Below are 21,792 nucleotides of genomic sequence, written 5' to 3'. Positions count from 1 at the left end.
AATCGAGAAAACGAAACTGAGAGATAATCAAGTTTAATTAATCTCAAAGGATTTCAGCCGTCTTCTCCGTTGTTGTAACAAACATTAAAATATAATAATAACGCGTCAAGAGCCAAAAGATGCGTGATCAATGCATTTGAAATAGTTTATTGAATGCGTAAACACATCAATAATGGGAAGATATCGTACTATCTTTCCATCCACCGATTCTAGCCTTTCGGCACGCTCAAAGGCCTCCACACACAGGTTCGTGTTCATCACATTCATTTGCATGGAACCCATCATAATCGGGACGGTAGGGTAGCTCCTCTCCTCGAGGTGCGTTCACGCAGCATTCGCATTACATCAACTTCAGTGGCCATCATAACGACCCGGGAAGCTAGTCAAGAGGAAATATCGCCCGTCACTGACTCCTGCGTATGCGCTTGTAAGACGACAGCCCATGAGGTAAGACATGCGTAACAGTCCCGTGAGCTCAATCAAATTGATTCTCGATTCTTACGATGTTTGGACAATTGATGAATTACCAAAGGGCGGTTGACCTTTGAGATATTTCTGGTTTTCGCTGTTGATTAATATAATATACATACTACTCGTATGTGGTCAACCCCTTCATCTTCATGTGAAGGAATAAATTGGATCTCCTGCAGGGCGATCTTGATTGGCAGGTAAATCAAACTCAGCGTCAAATCGGTGTTTTAATCGTAACCAACATTTGCCCTTTACAAATTATCTTTTGAAAAATTCATTCATCAGAATTCGTGAACTTGTGATGTTTTGGAAAATCTGTGACGAAATTTTGAAAAAGGAAAGTTGGTTTTTGATGGGCGGAAGTTAGTTTTTGTGTGAAACCGAAATTGGATCTCTGCAATAAGGCATTTTGGACATTTTTTGGATATTTTAGTTAGTTAGTTTAGTTAACTGGGGGGAGCCGCAGCTCCGAGCACTCAGGCCATTATTAGGCCCATTGTACTATCCCCGTAAGTTGCCTATTCAATGGCTTCCCGCCTACGGTGTTCGCAGGCTTTAGCGAATCTGAGAACATTCTCAAGAGGCAGAGAGTGTGCAGATTCTTCATTGAAGAAAACCTTGCCAAGGTGTCTTCGTCTGAGATCTGAGGATGCCGGGCAGCTGCATAAAAAGTGCAGGGCCGTCTCCTCCTCCTCCTCACATTGGCTGCACACAGCCGAAACCACTACCCCAATCTTTTCCATATGGTAGTTTAAGGGGCAGTGTCCCGTCAAAAGCCCTACTAGGGTTTTCATGTCCCACTTCTTAAGGGACAACAAAAATGCCGCTCTAGTGGCCCTAGGCTCCTTCACAAGGATTTTCGCTTGCCGGCAAGAGTCCAAATTTCTCCACTCGGTTGCGTGAATCCTTGCAATTTCACCCTTCAGAGTAGACTTGACAGTAGATGGTCGGATTCCAAGAGCTGGTTCTGGCCCCACCATTGTGGATCCAGACCCTCGGCGAGCCAGTCTATAAGCCTCCTCATTACCGACGATGTTAGAGTGTCCCGGCACCCACATCAGGAATGTTTCGTTCAGTCGGCCAAGTTTCAGCAGCACCTGATGACAACTCCACACCAACTGGCTTGATATGTTGTTGCCATTTAGTGCTGATAATGCCGCCCGACTGTCGGAACAGATTCGAATGGTGCGACCCCTCCATTTTTGTCACAGGCATTCTTCTGCTGCCAATGAAATGGCATATATCTCCGCCTGGAATATGGTCGTCATTTTTCCGAGGGGTCGAGCCAGTTCTATAATCGGATTCTCTGAGAACACACCTGCACCTGATCCATCCTCCGTGACTGACCCGTCGGTGAAGATTATTAGGTCTGTAATCTGAAAAGACTCATGGCCACTTGTCGACCATTCTTCTCTTTCGGTGATTACGACAGTGTATGTCTTTTCAAAGACGAATCTGGAAACCATATGATCAGTCGGCATCAGGGCTACCGGATGTTTTTCAAGGAATTTCCAGATAGACGCATGCCCGTTGGATTGGCCGCCTTTCCACGTCCCAATGGTATCGAGCCTATATGCGTCGTTGGCCGCTTTTCGTTTCACCTCCAAGTGAATGGGGGGTAAATTTAGGATAGCTTCAAGTGCCGCAGTCGGCGTAGTACTCATTGCTCCAGTAATACTTAGGCAACTAAGTCTTTGAATCTGCGTCAGCAGCTTCCTGCTGTTAGCAAAGTTCAGTCTTGGCCACCAGACGATGCATGCATACATCAAAATGGGTTTTATTATGGATGTATACATCCAATATATCCGTTTAGGTGAAAGTCCCCAGGTCTTACCTATCGCATTCCTACAGCACCAGAGCAATCTGCAGGATTTCTGATATTGTTCGTGGATATGATGCTTCCACGTTAACTTGGAGTCGAAATGTACTCCTAAGTACTTGACTGTTTGTGTGGGTAGCGTATAGCTGCCCCACCTGACGTTCCTAGTGAACATAACTAGTCCAGTCTTCCTAGCGTTCACCGGATTACATGCAGACTTGCATTCAAGCGGTCACATACTGTGTCCGCAAACTTGCCGGTAATTATTACGGCTAGGTCGTCCGCAAATGCTTGCGCGAAGACTTTTTTGTCCTCCAGGAGCCACAGCAGGGTGTCCATCACGAAGAGCCATAACAGTGGAGAGAGAACCCCTCCCTGTGGGCAGCCCCTGAGACATCCTGCTTCAATAGACTTCTCACCGACCGATATGTGGATTTTTCTTCACTCTAGCATGTAAAGGATCCAACTGATTAGCAGCGGTTCGATTCCATGCTGTCTTCCCGCATCACAAATTGCCGCAAATGAGGCATAATTGAAGGCACCTTCGATGTCCATGAATGCGCCTAAGGCGTATTCTTTTTCGGACATCGCCTTTTCAATTTTTGCCGTAAGTTCATGGAGTGCTGTCTCCGTGGATTTGCCTTTCTGGTAGGCGTGTTGCCTATGGCGAAGTGGCCATTTAGGAATGTGTGTATCCCTTATGAACCGATCTACTAGTCTTTCTAGTCCTTTTAGCAGAAAGGACGTTAGGCTGATCGGTCGAAAGCTTTTTGCGTCTGTGTAGGTGGGTTTTCCTGGTTTGGGAATGAACAACACCTTCACATCCCGCCATTTAATTGGAATATAAGCATGTGCTAGGCATGCACGTTTTTTTTTGGATATTACGTGAATAACAAAATTATTCCTGGCTTAGCCAAATAAAACGCATTTTTTTTTAATATTTCTCACACTATTTATCTCGACATTCGATAGAATAATAAAGCAAAATTAATTTTTGAGTTCTGCGCTCACGTTCCTCGGTCGATATAAGGTGTGGTCCTCTGTACACTTAGAATTAGTCTATTAGCTACTATGAATTACTCCTTCTCTGCTTGATCTGCAATAGAATATACGAATAAAATCAATCTTAGCCTCACATAGTCGATATGCTTTGGACTTCTCACCCTTACCTTTGGTTTCGGATATACCAACGCGGCATTATGGTTATTTTTTCGTCGTCTGAATTGTGGCATTTTTGTTGTGATTTTCGGTCACAGTTGAGTTTTTGGAGTTTTTGCAGATTCAATGGATTCGAATATGCCCTGATTCGGTAAGGGATGCGATTGCTTTGTAGATTAGGACTATTGAAGACCAAGTTAGTATCTTTAAGTGGAAATTGGTTTGGAACGGGTTCTATTCCGGCATAGTGTGCGTGCTTTGCGGTGTGCAGCTTCTTCCGTGTTGAAGATGGGAACGGTAAGTATGATTTGAAGCCAGCACTTTTTGCATAATAAACAATTCGATGTTTAGTGGAGTTCAACGTGGCACTGGTCAAATTCGGCGCTGTTAAGGTCGTAGGTGGTAAAATGACCACATTGTTATTAGGTAACGATGCGAAATTTGGGGGTGTCACATTAGGTATCCTTGAATTGAATGGAGACGGTGCCTGTATCTGCCGATCAACGTGTGGGCTGGTTACTTCCCTCACAGATGTTGCAGTGGTCGACTCATGTTGTGAATGGTTGCCCTTACCGTTATCTATCCAGCTGCCGTATTCTGCTACGAATTTCGCGTACGGAATCGCATAGACAATTTGGGTTGCTTGCTTTTGATCAATTTTTAAATGCTTCTCCGATTCGTTTTTGGAACCCATTGAATCACTTATTTTTTCATTTACATAGCCATCAGTGAAATGGGTAGATATTTTAGTATTCCATGGATGTATTGCTTCATGGGCATAAAAGGGAATCAGATTTTTTTTAATAGAATGAATTGCTGATAAGTTGTTCAATCTGAACTCTTTGGTCCCGACTTTTCCGAAAGCACCTGGCTTGAGAAGAGGAACAATAGGTGGGTGAATAATTTCACCTGGAATGGGTTCTAGCATTTTAAATGGTCTTCCACTCATCACTGTGTTGAAAATTAATTCAGCCTTACGGCCCCGATATATCCTAATGGGAGCATCGTTTTCTTCACTTCTTTCAAAAACTGGCAAATCGTGATTCACCCAACCAGTGGTAGATTTTTCTTTGTATTTTTTTTCATTTTTTTCTAAATTCACGTAGTGATTGGGTAACCGGGGAATAAACTTCTCTTCATCCTGCTGGTAGACAAATTTTGGTGTTTCTGGACGTTGGAAAAATGGTTGAAGCCGCTGATGTGATGCCGCCCTAATCGGCCAATTCCGTGATTTGTTGAAAGGGTAATTCACTGAAAGTCTGGCCGTAACTTTCCGCGATGTTGAGCCAGTATTCACACAAAGATACACTATAACAATTGCTAAATGCGTCCTATAGCATCCCATAACTTGTAACTCACATTTTTCCGAACGAGCGATACGTATTAGACAATTCACTCGCGTCAAACACTTCTCGCTATTATTTCAAACTTCTTGGGGTGAACATTTTATAAGCAAACTTCTGACCGAGTTTCCTACTGTCCAGACAGGTTCTAAATGTACATGTAAAAGTGACTAAATGTTCAATCAAGATAATCTAAGCTTATGGGATTACTAGGCCATTGTTCTGAACATTTCGGCTGCACTCCATTTTACCAAAAGCTTCATAACTCTAGAAAGTAACCGGTGAAAATGCTCGATTTTGCTATCAAAGGTCTTGAGTCTTGATGAGTATGAAACTGCGAGGCATTGCTATAATACGGACACTTTTACTAAATAACTGCGGAAATTTCTTTCAAAGTGAATTTATTCTAAAGGTTGTGATGCTACTTGTGAACCTGCGTAAATTAAACTTTATTTACTTGCAAGCGATAAAATCTTCCAGTTTTATGTTCTACATTCAAGTACACATACATGCTGTAGATTTCGGTCAAAGAGAAGTTTTTTTCAATTTTGTTTTTTTCATTTTCATGGTACTCAAGATTGGCACGTAGAGTTGGATAGCAACTTAGTGATAGTAGCCTCCCACCCATGATTTTAGGCCAAGAAAACAAATTTTATAAGAAACCCATTGAAGTATATTTTTTGAAATTTCATATTTATGTTTTCAGTTTACAATATGTTTCTATTCAATCTTTAAGAAGTGTTGAATCATCACTGTCATCTCTTTGCAAATAATCGTCATTATCTGATATAGCCCGGTTCTCTGACATGTCTCGTGCTCCAACTGATATCGTTACGGGACACATGCAAGGAACAAATTGAACTTGGGGCACCGATTGTGATACGGTTCCTGGAAAATATTGGTAACTGGATAATTCAGGATCAGGACTTATCTGATGGTATGAAGGAATTTTGGCAGGCGGAGCTTGGATCCCTGGCTGTATTTCTATTATAGGCAATGAAGAATAAGTGTTTTGTTGCTGATTATTGGAGTTCGAAGCAGATTGTGCGGCTGATGATTCATTTTGTTGATACTGTGGAGCAGAGGTAGAAGTTGATGTTGTAGTTGTCGGCGGGGTAGTTAGAGGTTGTGGTTTCACGGGAACTATGGGAGGATGTGGGGCATTATATTGAGCCCATCCGATGTTTGAATGATCATATGGGTATTGATTTGTTGCAACAGAAGGGAACGGTGAGTAACGTGGTGGATAGGTTAGCGGTTGATATGTGTAAGTTCGAAAATAACCCACAGGTATTTGCTTCAGGACCGGTGTTGATTCTCTGAGAAAAAAAAATATGCTCTTAATATCACTATTTTATGCACTTTTGTGGTAAGAAACTAACGTTGATGCAGAATTGCTCCACCAGAAGGCGTTTCCAGGAGTAAAAAAAATTGAGATGATAATTTGCGCAAATAACAGAGACATCATTCCTTTTCGAATAATATTTTTCTAGGCTCGTAACTTTATTCGGCGAAATTGTCTTTAATCGTAATGATAATATTATTTAACAAAACTGTAAACTAACCACTGATTAGATATTTTTTGGCACATCTTAAATTGTAAATGTATTTTTTCAACAAAAACTCTTTATTTTATGCAATCTTTCGTCAGACAGCTCACACACAGTAGGTCTAGACACACGTATCCTTTCTTGAGAACGGCGAGGCAAAGTATACTTAGCTATCTTCAAAAATTTCAGCCCCATATATAAGTAATTATCCCCACTACTTAACCATTACATCTTCCGAAAATTTGTATTTGGTTCGTGTAGAATAGTAGCCGCATTCTTCCTCACTCACTCTTCAAATTATCCAGGTTGGATTACTGCTTTGTTATTATTTGTCTTATTCTTCGATTTTTATCGACATCTTTCCCAACAATGGAACAAATATTATGGTCAACAGCCAATGTAGCTGACGTTCCCTCGCCAAGCATGATCTATTAAACCAAACAAAAAATTTGATTGGAAAATTAGGTATACATGGTCGCGGTCAAAACTTGGATGGGTTCTAATTATTTAAGAGATCAACAGGTTTATAGCTTCGCACCATCTTCTCAAGGAGCCTGCATGTTGTCAGAGAAAAGGGCACTCAGTGTTATCGGCCGTTATTTTGGTTCCCACTCCGGCATTAATTTTCCGATTTTTCGGGACAAAATCGGTTGATGTCAGTCTTCATTTTCTAAGATTATCTTTTTATCAAAGTTTCCAAAGATACACATACATATGGCGGAACAAATTATTTTCCTGCATCCTGATAATTTGTTTGGAGAATATGTAAATTTTCTCGTACAAGGAATCCGACATAAAAATTCAATATGATCCCAACTAAATAAATGAAAAGGAGTTGAGAGAGAGATCTTGTTTTTGAGGGACAGGAACTGGTAACTCTGACGTGCTAATGTCGGAGAGATTTAAGATCTACCGGCCTTCATGCAACATAAAACGGGTAACGTGAGACATGCTTATCTGCTCGATGCTGTGGATGCATGTCGCAAGATAAACTCAACTCAGATGAGAACCTTAATAGATTCTTAAACTCCCTTTTATTGCAGTTATGAAAGCAATCGGCTTTTCTTTCTTTTTTCTCATTTAGAATTTTCTATGGTTGTTCGATTTAGCCGGACTGATTTTATGGACGTGAGGGAATTTGGCCGTTGTTGGTTTCGTGAATTTTATTGCTCACGGATATTAGCGGGTTAGCTTCAATAATTATATTGACATATGTACATAGTTGCAAGTCGCATTATCGGTTTGAGAGAGTTCCGACCCTACAGCTGCCCCCGAACTAGTAAATTCCTATTCCCGTTCTACACTATGTTAAACTCGAGTAAGTTATCAATATTATCATAAATTGAGAAAAATATGCGCTATGAAATTGGGGATGAAAAAACAGGCAGTTTCCCTTATTCGGTTAACAAGTGACGTTGTTTTTGGACATTTGGATGTATTTTAGTTTTCAGTTTTCCTGATCCATCTTATATATAAAAATCAATTGCTGTTCGTTAGTCTCGCTAAAACTGGAGAACGGCTGAACGGATTTATCTTATCTTGGTTTTGAAATGTCCGTGGAGGTCAAGGGAAGGTTTAAAAGATGAGAAAAATTCGAATAATTGCCGGTGAAACCCTAAAAACAGCATTGTTCTTCTTCCCATATAAACGTTTCTTTCTAAATAAAATTTAGAGTCAATTTGAATTTTATTGATATTCAATAATAACCAAGTGACAATCTTTTATTTCTAAAAAGACAAAAGACATCAAATCTTTCACAGCTCAGAACATGTTGTATTGGAAAAGAGAATTTCTGTTTTTAGTATTTTTGCTTCTCACCGTTTAAACCTTCTCTCCATAAATATTTCAAGAACAAACTAGACTACCTAGACCTAGACTAGATATTAAGTTTTGTTACAAATTAAATTTCTGAACGCAACGATAATATTTGACATTAGATTTGACAACCAATTAATATGTCAATCCATCCTGTTGCACTTTAGAACACGAAAAGGAGTATTACGATATTGTGTTACGATATCTATGAGTGCGCGAGAATTTTCTTTACCTTGGCGATCCTTTGTGATAATGACATTCCAGGAAATGTGCTCTTTTTTTTGATATTTTGCGATTGTGACACTTTACTGCTAAGTGAGCGAAACATTTTCTCACTTTGATTATTTACAATTTACGATGCCGAGGAGAAGACGACCTGACTTAGGTCGTTGCAGTCAATCAAATGTGCGAAGAGCTACCTCACGTGCTAACCGCACTGATGACCAGAGAGAGACAGATCTAAAAAATAGTTGTATTGCTTTTGTCAGAAGTGCGTTATTTAGTGAGTAATAATGAAGTAGATAGGCTTAAAATGCAACGAGTTCGTGCACATCAAACACAACAACAGCAATCACGGCATAATGAAATTGATCGAATCCGCAGACGGATTCTCGAACGAGTTGCATTCCACTCCATGATCCGGCAATTGATTATAGTGCCGACAAATCGGTTACAATTGGGGAAATGAAAATAATTTGTAAATATTGTAAGGCGTTAAAATACACTCATGAATCTACTGGATTATGTTGTGCTGGAGGCAAAGTAAAATTGCCACAATTGCTCCCACCACCAAATCCTTTATGATCTTCAGTTGGGATTGGAAATGATTCTAAGCACTTCTTAGCCAACATTCAGAAATATAACAGCTGTTTCCAGATGACATCATTTGGCGCTACACATATTATACAGGACAATTTCATGCCCACTTTCATGGTATTATATACCAGAATATTTTTTTATAATATTCAATATGTACTAAAATGTATGTATCGGGAATAATTAATCGACAAATTTTTAAAAATTACAGATACAAGGCCAAATTTATCACTTATTGGGGACACTGTTACCTGTACCTGATGTAGATTATCAATTTTTACAAATTTATTTTATGGGCAATTCAGATTTGGAAGTTGATAATCTTTGCGCTCACAATCCAACAGTGAAGAGAACCATTGTCCATGAATTACAAATGTTTCTTCATCAGACTAACAATTTAATAAACATGTTTAAAATAGCATTGGATCGGATGCCATCTGATAGCCATAATATTATCATTCGAGCTGGCAAATCAATTGAGGCAGTACGAAATCTGCCGGGTCAGCTAGTCAATTTATAATAAACAAAAATATTTCCGAAAAAATCTGTTTATATTTGGAAATTCAAATAAAAATTATTTGAAGGTAAATAGATAACATAAAACTTAACAAACGTCTCACTAAATTAAAAAAAATTTTATTTCATTCAAAAATATGTCCTTCCTCATGAGGTTCTTCGTGCTTGTAGTGGTGATGAAAGTGTTCATGGGCTTCTTCTTCCTTAATATGAATCGGGGTTTCAATAATCTTTTCTTCCTTAGTTATGATAGGCTTGTGGTGATGATGAACATGCTTGACGATAGTGTGAACGTGTTTGTGTTCCTTAATATGTATCGGGACATGGATGACAACTTTTTTCTTTTTATAATGTTCACTGTAAAGTAGGTAAACATGTTAGATACTTAGATGGCATATAGGCGTTCAATATTACCTGGAACCTTCCTGGAAAAATGTGATTATGCACATCATAATCAACAACACCTGCGGGAAGAATTGTTTCGGCGTTTAAAATTGATTTCAAGTATAACTTAATTTACTTACCGTCAACTTCAAATTCATTCTACGGAATCCTCGGAAGCCCAACTAAAATTCACTTATGCCTACTCACTCAAGAAGTAATGACTGCAATGCTTTGAAAATGGAAAGCAGTAGCTTTTTATACAGTCCATGTAACTTCCTTGGTGGTAGCGCCAGCTTCCACCATGGATATTTCCGATTTCGCTTTCAAAAGTGCATTTGCGGAAAATTCTTTTCTCCACCAATTGCGTGCAGTATGAGGAAATGTGGAAGAGTGACTGAAAATGTTCCATGCTTCATATTTGCCATAAAAAACAGAAGGTACTGGATGCATACACTGACTGAAGCATTGTTACACAATACAATATGTTCTCCTTACATTAGAAATGTTGTTTTATTGCTCTGATTTGAAGAGCCATTGTGTTGCCTTTAAACTGCATCTAAAGAAGCAGCAATGTATCGTTTATGTAAATTACACGCTTTATGAACACGCAACGCATGTTTAGAGACGACGATCACGTTAGTACCATTACTCAGAAGAAAAAATTAAACAACTTTCCCGAAAAGCTGGCATGAACGATCAGTTGTTATCCACAATGTTTAGAAGCTGCTCCAATCTCTATTCAACGCATAAGAGATCGTGTAGTGATTAAGGAGGGCATACTTATCTATGTACACACTCAATTAGTATTAGTATTATTGTTGTTTGTCCCAGAATATAACCAAGGACGGGAGATAGACAAGCCAAAAAAATATTTTGCCGGCCGACAATCAAAACTGACCTGAGGACTAGGGTAGTCTCCTCTTTCCTTCATCCCTGCGAAAAAATATTTTCGCATTCAAATGTCTCAATTTCACCGTAGGTGACAGATTATTCCTGTTATTAAATTGATACAGTCAGGCAGTAAATGTTTTACGAAATCCTAGGCGTTGCTTCATAATTGTTTGCGGCGCTAAGTATTTATGCTATCTGCCCGGATCGGGAGTATGCGAATGGTGAATGTTACTTTGTCAGTAGCATCGATCTGCCGAGAACATCATCATCATCATCATCATCATCATCATCGGCGCAACAACCGGTATCCGGTCTAGGCCTGCCTTAATAAGGAACTCCAGACATCCCGGTTTTGCAAAAAGGTCCACCAATTCGATATCCCTAAAAGCTGTCTGGCGTCCTGGCCCACGCCATCGCTCCATCTTAGGCAGGGTCTGCCTCGTCTTCTTTTCCTACCATAGATATTGCCCTTATAGACTTTCCGGGTGGGATCATCTTCATCCATACGGATTAAGTGACCCGCCCACCGTAACCTATTGAGCCGGATTTTATCCACAACCGGACGGTCATGGTATCGCTCATAGATTTCGTCATTGTGTAGGCTACGGAATCGTCCATCCTCATGTAGGGGGCCAAAAATTCTTCGGAGAATTCTTCTCTCGAACGCGGCCAAGAGTTCGCAATTTTTCTTGCTAAGAACCCAAGTTTCCGAGGAATACATGAGGACTGGCAAGATCATAGTCTTGTACAGTAAGAGCTTTGACCCTATGGTGAGACGTTTCGAGCGGAACAGTCTTTGTAAGCTGAAATAGGCTCTGTTGGCTGACAACAACCGTGCGCGGATTTCATCATCGTAGTTGTTATCGGTTGTGATTTTCGACCCTAGATAGGAGAAATTGTCAACGGTCTCAAAGTTGTATTCTCCTATCCTTATTCTTGTTCGTGTTTGTGTTTGACCAGTGCAGTTTGATGTTGTTGGTTGATTGGTCTTCGGTGCTGACGTTGCCATCATATATTTGGTCTTGCCTTCATTGATGTGCAGCCCAAGATCTCGCGCCGCCTGCTCGATCTGGATGAAGGCAGTTTGCACGTCTCGGGTGGTTCTTCCCATGATGTCGATATCGTCAGCATAGGCCAGTAGTTGGGTGGACTTGAAGAGGATCGTACCTCTTGCATTCACCTCAGCATCACGGATCACTTTCTCTAGGGCCAGGTTAAAGAGGACGCATGATAGGGCATCCCCTTGTCGTAGACCGTTGTTGATGTCGAATGGTCTTGAGAGCGATCCTGCTGCTTTTATCTGGCCTCGCACATTGGTCAGGGTCAGCCTAGTCAGTCTTATTAATTTCGTTGGGATACCGAATTCTCTCATGGCCGTGTACAGTTTTACCCTGGCTATGCTATCATAGGCGGCTTTAAAGTCGATGAACCGATGGTGCAACTGTTGTCCATATTCCAACAGTTTTTCCATCGCCTGCCGCAGATAGAAAATCTGATCTGTTGCTGATTTGCCTGGAGTGAAGCCTCTTTGGTATGGGCCAATGATGTTCTGGGCGTATGGGGCTATCCGGCCTAGCAAGATAGAGGAGAATATCTTATAGATGGTACTCAGCAACGTGATACCTCTATAATTGCTGCACTGTGTGATATCTCCCTTTTTATGTATGAGACAGATTATGCCTCGTTGCCAATCGTCAGGCATTGATTCGCTGTCCCATACCTTGAGCACAAGTTGATGAACCACTTGGTGTAACTGGTCGCCTCCGTATTTAACCAATTCGGCTGTAATTCCATCGGCTCCTGGCGACTTATGATTTTTTAGCCGATGAATTGCACGGACTGTTTCTCCTAAACTTGGTGGTGGCAGTATTTGTCCGTCGTCTTCAGTTGGCGGGACCTCCAACTCGCCGATGTTCTGGTTGTTCAGTAGCTCATCAAAGTACTCAACCCATCGCTCTAATATGCCCATTCTGTCGAAAATCAGATTTCCCTCTTTGTCTCGGCAGGATGAGCATCGAGGTGTATAAGGCTTCATCCTGCTGACTTGTTGGTAAAACTTGCGCGCCTGGTGCGGTTGCTCCCTGTACTTTTCTAGTTCACAGACTTGTTGGTTCTCCCAGGCTTCCTTTTTCCGTCTGTGAAGTCGCTTCTCCGCTCGACGGAGTTCGTGATAAGTTTCTGCGCGTGCCCGCGTTCTTTGAGAATGCAACATTACTCGGTATGCGGCATTCTTCTGTTCCGTTGCTAGCTTACATTCATCGTCAAACCAGCCGTTCCGACTCCTTTTGCGGCTGGGGCCAAGTATATTTGTGGCCGTATCCATGATAACGTTCTTCAGGTGGTTGTGAAGATCATTAGTTGATGCTTCATCTCCAGGTCCTCTGTTGACTGCGGTTATTGCGGCATTCATTTCCCTCTTATAGGTGTCGCGGAGGGTTGTGTTGTTAATGGCTTCAGTGTTCACTCTCACCTGATTGTCAGAGGGGATTCTAGGTGGTATTGTTATTCGAGCTCGGAGCACCATGCCAACGAGATAGTGATCCGAGTCTATATTGGCCCCCCTATATGTTCTGACATTCATCAAGGCTGAGAGGTGGCGGCGTTCGATCAACACGTGGTCAATTTGGTTGAAAGTGGTCCCGTCTGGAGAGGCCCACGTATGTTTGTGGACCGCTTTCCGCGCAAACCAGGTACTTCCAACAACCATTTCGTGAGACTCTGCTAATTGAATGGTCCGCAGTCCGTTATCATTTGTTTTTTCGTGTAAGCTATGGGAGCCAACGTATCGCCTGAATACGGGCTCCTTGCCTACTTGGCTGTTAAAATCCCCAAGTATGATTTTGATATCATATCTGGGACAGGCTTCGAGGGTTCTTTCTACTGCCTCGTAGAAGGTATCCTTCTCCGACTCTGCAGTCTCCTCTGTAGGGGCGTGAACGTTTATGAGGCTTATATTTCTAAACTTGCCTCGCAAGCGCAGAGTGCATAGCCGTTCGCTTATGCTTTCAAAGCCGATAACAGCAGGTTTCATTTTTTGGCTGACTAAGAAACCTATTCCGAGCACATGGTTTACTGGATGACCGCTATAATATATGGTGTAGTGGCTCTTCTCCAGGAAACCGGTCCCCGTCCATCGCATCTCTTGCAACGCTGTTACATCAGCCCTATATTGGGACAGGGTATCGGCTAGCTGCTTATCAGCTTCATTTCTGTACAGGGAGCGCACGTTCCATGAGAAAATGCGCAAATCGTTGTTCCTTTTTCGTTGCCGGGTCCGTCGTTTTAAAATCCGTCCTATCCGAGGCTCCTGTTGTGGCTTCGTAACCAGTTGTTTTCCGTGTAGGGTTGTCAGCCCTACCCAACCCCCAACCTGGAGGGCCAGTTGGTACAATTTGTCCCATTTTTAGGCGCGGGAGACTCGCCTTCATCCTTCTCCGTCTGCAGCTTTTCGTCAAGAAAGAGCTCCCAGCGGTCACCACGTGGAGGTGGAGATAGGGTTTGGTAGTAGAGCTGTTGGTGTTGGTTCAGCAGGCATTTCCCAGGTTTTATGCTCCATCGTGGGTACCAATCCACGTTTCGCCCCGGGACCTATACTACCCTTTGACCACCAATCCAATCCAATCTCTATTCAACGCATAAGAGATCGTGTAGTGATTAAGGAGGGCATACTTATCTATGTATACACTCAATTAGTATTAGTATTATTGTTGTTTGTCCCAGAATATAACCAAGGACGGGAGATAGACAAGCCAAACAAATATCTTGCCGGCCGACAATCAAAACTGGCCTGAGGACTAGAGTCGTCTCCTCTTTCCTTCATCCCTGCAAAAAAATCTGCTCGCATTCAAATGTCTCAATTTCGCCGTAGGTGACAGATTATTCCTGTTATTAAATTGATACAGTCATGCAGTAAATGTTTTACGAAATCCTAGGCGTTGCTTCATGATTATTTGGCGGCGCTAAGCATTTATGCTATCTGCCCGGATCGGGAGCATGCGAATGGTGAATGTTACTTTGTCAGTAGCATCGATCTGCCGAGAAGTGAGCGCTCTAATGCTATCATCCAAAGATAAACTGCGCTATGAAATTGCTTCTTGCATCAGCGCCATTTGGATGAAATGGGGTTCAACAACTGGGTTTTTGTGATCGACACATCAACGAATGTCTCACATCTCAAAATTTATTGCAATGTGTTTCGCCCTCTCGACATCTATCAAAGACAATGGATGACACCTCACTGTATGGAGACGAAGATATTGCGTTGGGCGAGGGGCGTAACATGCTATGATCATATCTATCTGAAATAAGGACATCCGCAATCGAAGAGACGAAGATATTGCGTTGGACGAGGGGCGTAACATGCTACCATCATATCTATCTGAAATAAGGACATCCGCAATCGTAATTTATGCTGATGAGAACTCACTTGCCTAGTTAGCCAACAAGATTACCCGAAACAACGATGGCTTGATACACCAGATAGTGATTTGAAAGTCTCTCGACTCCATCCAGATCATCATCATCAACGGCGCAACAATCGGTATCTGCTCTAGGCCTGCCTTAATAAGGAATTCCAGACATCCCGGTTTTACGCCGAGGTCCACCAATTCGATATCCAGATCAGTGCTATGAATGAGCAAAATGGCGTAAATAATCAGGACAAGTCATCCCCGCTTCTGAACGGGATAAAGGCTCATAAAGAAGAAAATGTTGCAATACGTTCAACTTGCGAATGCCTCCAGTTAGTTTCAAATCGCGGTTGAGACCCTAAATGCAAAACTAACACAATATTCTCATTTCAGTTCTATTGTCCAGCTCATCGTTTGTAATAGTATCAGTATAGTAGTAGTGTCCGATAATATTACCCGGACTGATGTTAACGAAGGCTTGGAGCTTTTGAGTAACAGTGGGAGTCACTTTCCATATGCTACTCCCATATAGCAACACAGAGAGAACACACAGTGTTCAGATAACCGCATTTCTAGATTTTGGCAAGGCAGAGAAAGTGGATCTAGGGCAGTCAATGGGTCGCGAAATGTCAAGTTTGGTGGTCACCGGATAAGATACGGTTAAGAACCATGGGGAAGTATTCTTTTTACTTCTTCAGTAGCTCGTCATCGTGGATGAGAAGCCTACTGTTAACGTCCTTTATAGAACCATTGAGATATTTGCGACCGCATGCAAGTTCTTTCGTGATGTGGCATACACTTTTGAAATTATCGCAATCTGCGCCATTTTTAGCATCCCTGATCAGCGTAATAACAAATTTCCTTTTATCAGATCGCACAATACGCCAAACTTTCCGGTATTTCACTCGACATCGGAGTTCTAGCGTGTTATGCCCGCCATTACTCGCAGTGGTCAATAGAGCCGTTAACCCCTTTCGTTCATCGAGCCTCTTCTACGATTCTGCTGTCAATCAGATTTTATAACGCCCTTTCGCGAAATGGCCGATGACCTGCGTAACATCCGAGAACATTTTTGATGACAACCCAATGTTCATCGATATTTCCAAGCGGGTTATATTCGAAGTCCAGTCAGATAAATAGCTCTTCCACTGTCGAGCGGCAACTGGATCACACAAGGGGACGATGTTGAACTTGGGACGTTGCAGCTATCCAACCCTGCGAGATGTGATCCCTTGCACGGCCGATGTCGGCGCCTCCCATGTTACAAGTCCTAAATCTACTGCTAATAGTAAAGTGATCAGTCTGATTGCTCGTGAAGAGTAGGTCAATTCATACGGAACTCACCTTATGGCAGGCTCTTTGCTCGTTCAATGTGCTACCATTGACAACGTGGTGGAAATTGCGGAAATCCACAAACATCCCATCATTATCATTGCGGTAGCCAAGACTGTGCTTCCTCATCACACGCTTGAGCAAACCCACGTTGGTATTCAGATCACCAGTCATGATTACAATGTCAACTTAAGAAAGTCTTCCCTGAATTGCGTATAATTGCTCGTAGAAAATATCCTTCCCCACAATATCGAAAGTATCCGTTGGTGTATAACACTTTTCAATTGTGATGCTCCTTAACCTAGATCGAAATCTTGTAGTCAGGTCCTATTCAAGGCGTTGTTGACGTTTCGGTAGTGATAAAGATTCGAAATTTGTAGGTTCCTAGCTCACAAATTTGCCCTTCCCTTTTAGTCATCTTTTATGACAAACAGGGTTTCTTAAGCTCCAGCTGATAGGACAGGTTGCACTGATGCGCGTTTATTATGTGGGAAAACGGGGCCTGGGTGAAAATTATACGTGCCCGGGGTTAAAGTTATGGAGGCACCCAATTATCTTTTTTTCATTGAAATTTCTACACAGGGTCCGAGGGAAATCCTCCTCTTTTCACCCCCTCGTCAGGCGTGTGTGTGATAGTATCATAGGGAATGGCTTTGCAATCAATGACGTTGAGAAAACGTCGGCGTTCTATGAGAATATAGTCGATTTGCGTTTTAATGTTCCCACAATAAAATCTAGAAAGATGAGAGAATCATTTAACAAACCATAACCATATATTGGCAAACACAAATCGACAATATGTTTGCCACCCTCATTGCGTATTCGAGAAGTCTTTACCCTCATGACACCTGTTGCACCTTTGTTTATTTCTCAACAGAACCGGAGTTCATCATGCCCCATCGATTGGGGTGGGTCCCTAGTATTTTTCCGACACTTATCAGATAGCTTGATCAATTTCTAATGACATTGAATGGATTTACTTGTGCAGCCTATCGCGGGACTTGCCAAGAGAGATCAATCAAGATTTAGCATAATGAAGTAACTTGAACTATATACCCTAATCTCAACATTTTGTTTTTATTTTACTGAAGATAGTACTAATTGCTTCAAACCCTCTTTATTTATCTGGTTTTGAGACCAGCATGTTCTATAAATATCATAGCGGAGGTAATTTAAACTTACAATTGAACATCTAATTTATGTTTCGCTATCGTTATATAGCTCATTATCCTTTCTGCAAACGTGTTGTCTTCAGTTGATGTGAATGTTGCCGAACATGTTATGTGAGCGCTCTAACTTGGAATGTAAAGCATATTTCGGTCCAATACGCAAGGATCACAAATCTTTTCGTACTCGTTTTAAAATTAGAGTGAACTGGCTCAGCAAATGCAACCAAACACTTGATTGATCATGATCATGTTTTTAAATTAAGTTGTTGATTTTCAATAAAAATGGTTAGTTCCAATTGATCAACATGATTATCACAGAAACACAAGGTAGATATTCTATTGATATTTTCCGAGTTTTGCTTCTTCTCATCAATTCCATTTTCGGCCACTGGAGAATGATTGTATCTGTTATAGTTTCTGAACGTCAGCATCTCATCTATGAACGATGACTTTCAAAATCAAATCAAATGATTACATGACCTCCTGTAGGCAAATTAATTTCTATTTACATCGGACAACGATCGCCCACACAGAGCAAGTTTACCAGGTATACCAGATAAAAAAAAACTCCTTACCAGAGGCCATTTGGATTGATCTTTACTTATACAGAAGGTATAAGTTTATCGTTATAAATTCACTTTCGGCGGTAGTTACATAGAAGAAAAGATAGAGAAATTTATCGAACCAATAAAACTGATAAAAGATGCTATATTTCATAATTATTTCATCCGTGCAGAGGAACAGCCAAACTAATCTTGTCTAATCAATTTTCGGCTAGACTGACATAGAACATGCTTTCAAGACTTGAAAATATTTTCATTATCTGTTCGCTGAACAAATGCATGTTTGTGTTATGTGACCCGTCTTCTACGATATATCGTGCACACTTCATTTTGATGTATAGAGACAAACCATAAACCGTAAAAAAGAGTGTCATGAGTCGACAATTTCAACACAAAAAACACCTTAAGAAGAATTCATAATCTTCTTAAGGAATTCTATTATTAGAGTAGACGCCAACGACAACGCCAAGTTATTTATTTGCAATGAGAGTTTGGTATATGCGTTTTTGAAGACTTTGTCTGATGGATTTGCATATTTGTGAATTTTTCTTACTTTTCAAAGAACAAGAAAGAACTTTGGAAGATGCCTAGATGTTATTTTGCATCTATCACGTCGCCGAGGAAGAGGAAAATAAACTATGAAGAGGGGGGCTCAAGTTTAGATTTAGTTTTTTATGTTTAATTCGAAAGGATCTGAGTGTATGAGTGTGGTCTATCCGTAAAAGTTGAGTCACATACAGAATAGGCATAGTAGCTACTTAAACTATATGATATGATCCTTCTAAATATTACGTAAGATTGTAAATTGAAAAGAAACGCGTTTACAGTTTCTCGACGATAAAACGTTGACTAACTGACAAATTTACAAGATTGCCAACCGGAAAGCAAAAAAGCGATCGCTGTTACCCTAGTGGTCCATTCCAAAGATCTTTATAATCTGATATGACCCGAAAAGTAAAGTTCGAAGTGTGGTGGAAGATCAAAACCGTATCTCTGTCGGTGTTCACCAGGGAAGCGCTCTCTTAACACTCTTGTTTGTTCTTGTTATGGACACTGTCACATGAGACATTCAACGTCCAGCGGCTTATACACTACTTCATGCAGATGATATTTTCCTAACCTCTCATAGCAAAGCTGATCTCAAGCAACTGATTCGGAAATGGAATGATCGCCTCATGGAACACGGTCTCAGACTGAATCTGAATAAAACAGAATTTTTGATGACCAATCCCCATGAAACAGGCACTATCACTGTCAGTGACATGTCCAGAACTGAGCAATTTAAAAACTCGAATCAATGCTATCAGTTAATGGAGAGCTGCGTTATGAAATTGCTTCACGTATTAACGCAACCTGGATAAAGTGGCGTTTCACAACTGATCGTCATCAATGAACATTTCAAATCCAAAATTTACCACAGTGCCGTCCGCTCTGTTGTTCGATTGGTCAATTATAAAAGACAATGAACTGCATCTGGTAGATGGATAGAGACGAAAATGTTGCGTTGGACTAGTGGCGTAATACGCTTTGATCACATCCGAAATGAAGATATCTGCGACTGCAATCAAGCAAATGTGAGAGCAAAATAGCGCAAACGGTCGCGACGAGCCCGTTCACAACCGGAGTTGGCTCGTCGTGGTCAATTGCGTGCTTTTGTTCTTTCATTTACCTAATTTGAATCTATTCCTTAATTGCATATCTATGTGGAATACTTTAAAACTATTTCTCTCCAAACACAGCACTTCGGCTCTCTATCCTAAAGCAAGCATCCTGTGAATGACTCATAACGTAACTTCATAACTGGGTTATCAAATTAAGTCAAATCAAGTTAGATATCCTATTGCAGACTTGATCGTTTTTGATAGATCATGTTATTGCCAAGTGCGGAAATGCAACGTCGACATTATTCTCGAAACATTTAAAAAGGGAACTCCAGTTTAGGTTTAAACCTGAGGGTTCTCCATTTGTGTGGTCATGTTCTTCCTCTCAGAAAGGCAGGGGGCCTTTCACGCAATATCTGTGATTACTCAAAATGTTTGCCCCAAAATATACTACTATATGTTCGAAATCTACCGGAAAACCGTATAAATATTATATATAATTCTGAAAAATTTAAACGTAGTTCAACTATTATTCACAAAGTAATAGAAAGTCAAAGTTTTATACTTTACGAGTATGTGAATTTATAGCACTTGAGGGGTGTATAACGTCATCATCACATAAAGTGAACTCATATAAACGGCGGAATCGGAGTTTGGAGACATATCAAGGAATATTTTGTATTTTTAGTCGTGTACGAGTGGAAAACCATGCATAGAAAGTTTCCCACCCAAGATGAACAAAAAACTTTTATACCCGAAGCTTCCAGCTTCCGGTATTTCAACTTGTTTTTGTATCGTTTAGAAACCCTAAACGGAATTAGCAAACAAACTAAGTCTGCCTATAATCACAAATATCATATTCACCTTCAGGTAAATTCAGGTAAATAATTAATATATTTCCTGAAAGAATTCAAATGACATCGATTTACCAAATCATTAAAGCTCCTAATGATTTGGTAATGAGCATCGGACTGGACGGATAACATAACGGCGAACCCAGCAACGACAACGGATTAACGATTTGCGCATTTTCTCATGGAACGTGTGCTCCCTGTACAGAGATGAAGCTGCCAAACAGCTAGCCGAAACCCTGTCCCAATATAGGGCTGATGTGACAGTGTTGCAGGAGATGCGTTGAACAGGGGCCGGTTTCCTGGAGACGAGTCGCTACACCATATATTATAGTGGCCATCCAGTAAACCATGTGCTCGGAGTAGGTTTCGTAGTCAGCCAAAAATGCTATTATCGGCTTTGAAAACATAAGTTATGCACTCTGCGCTTGCGAGGCACATTTAGAAGTATAAGTCTCATTAACGTTCACGCCCCTACAGAGGAGAAGGACATTTTCTACGAGGCAGTAGAACGAACCCTCGAAGCCTGTCCCAGATATGATATCAAAATCATACTTGGGGATTTTCACAGCTAAGTAGGGATGGAGCCCGTATTCAGGTGATACCTTGGCTCCCATAGCCAAGTAGGGATGGAGCCCGTATTCAGGTGATACCTTGGCTCCCATAGCTTGCATCAAAATACAAATGATAACGGACTGCGGATTATTCACTTAGCAGTGTCACACGAAATGATTGTTAGAAGTACCTGGTTTTCGTGAAAAGCGGTCCACAAACAAACGTGGGCCCCTCCAGAAGCCAAATTGAACACGTATTGGCCGGACGCGCCACCTCCCAGCCCTGATGAATGTCAGAACATATAGGAGGCAAATATAGACTCGGATCACTATCCCGTTGTCATGGTGCTCCGAGCTCGAATAACAGCATCACCCAGACTCCCCTCTGACAATCAGGTGAAAGTTAACACTGAAGCTATCCATAACACGGCCCTCCACAACACCTATAAGAGGGAAATGAATGCCGCAATAACCACAGTGAACAGAGATCCTGGAGATGAAGCATCAACAAATGATCTTCACAATCACCTGAAGAACCTTATCATAAATA

At 41.2% G+C, this 21,792-nt stretch overlaps 3 protein-coding genes and 1 pseudogene across 3 annotated transcripts; 1 reads left to right on the top strand and 3 right to left on the bottom strand.

The window, feature by feature from the left end:
- Positions 1-3,291: 3,291 nt before the first annotated feature.
- Positions 3,292-4,853, bottom strand: LOC119661643. The gene is made up of 2 exons (XM_038071074.1): positions 3,460-4,853; positions 3,292-3,386 (listed from the first exon to the last, which is right to left on the bottom strand). The coding sequence occupies exons 1-2, from the start codon at positions 4,791-4,793 to the stop codon at positions 3,353-3,355; spliced, it is 1,368 nt and encodes a 455-aa protein (XP_037927002.1). The 5' UTR covers positions 4,794-4,853; the 3' UTR covers positions 3,292-3,352.
- Positions 4,854-5,502: 649 nt separating this feature from the next.
- LOC119661615 lies at positions 5,503-6,769 on the bottom strand. The gene is made up of 2 exons (XM_038071036.1): positions 6,174-6,769; positions 5,503-6,110 (listed from the first exon to the last, which is right to left on the bottom strand). The coding sequence occupies exons 1-2, from the start codon at positions 6,257-6,259 to the stop codon at positions 5,516-5,518; spliced, it is 681 nt and encodes a 226-aa protein (XP_037926964.1). The 5' UTR covers positions 6,260-6,769; the 3' UTR covers positions 5,503-5,515.
- Positions 6,770-7,055: 286 nt separating this feature from the next.
- LOC119661487 lies at positions 7,056-9,492 on the top strand (annotated as a pseudogene).
- A 12-nt stretch (positions 9,493-9,504) lies between these two features.
- LOC119661651 (histidine-rich glycoprotein) lies at positions 9,505-10,269 on the bottom strand. Its single transcript, XM_038071083.1, has 3 exons — positions 10,013-10,269; positions 9,903-9,952; positions 9,505-9,845 (listed from the first exon to the last, which is right to left on the bottom strand). The coding sequence occupies exons 1-3, from the start codon at positions 10,028-10,030 to the stop codon at positions 9,614-9,616; spliced, it is 300 nt and encodes a 99-aa protein (XP_037927011.1). The 5' UTR covers positions 10,031-10,269; the 3' UTR covers positions 9,505-9,613.
- Positions 10,270-21,792: the final 11,523 nt, after the last annotated feature.

Source organism: Hermetia illucens, chromosome 1 (genome assembly GCF_905115235.1).
Source record: "Hermetia illucens chromosome 1, iHerIll2.2.curated.20191125, whole genome shotgun sequence".
Lineage (NCBI taxonomy): Eukaryota > Metazoa > Arthropoda > Insecta > Diptera > Stratiomyidae > Hermetia > Hermetia illucens.
Note: the sequence above shows the minus strand (reverse complement) of the source record. Positions and strands in the feature narration are given on the sequence as shown.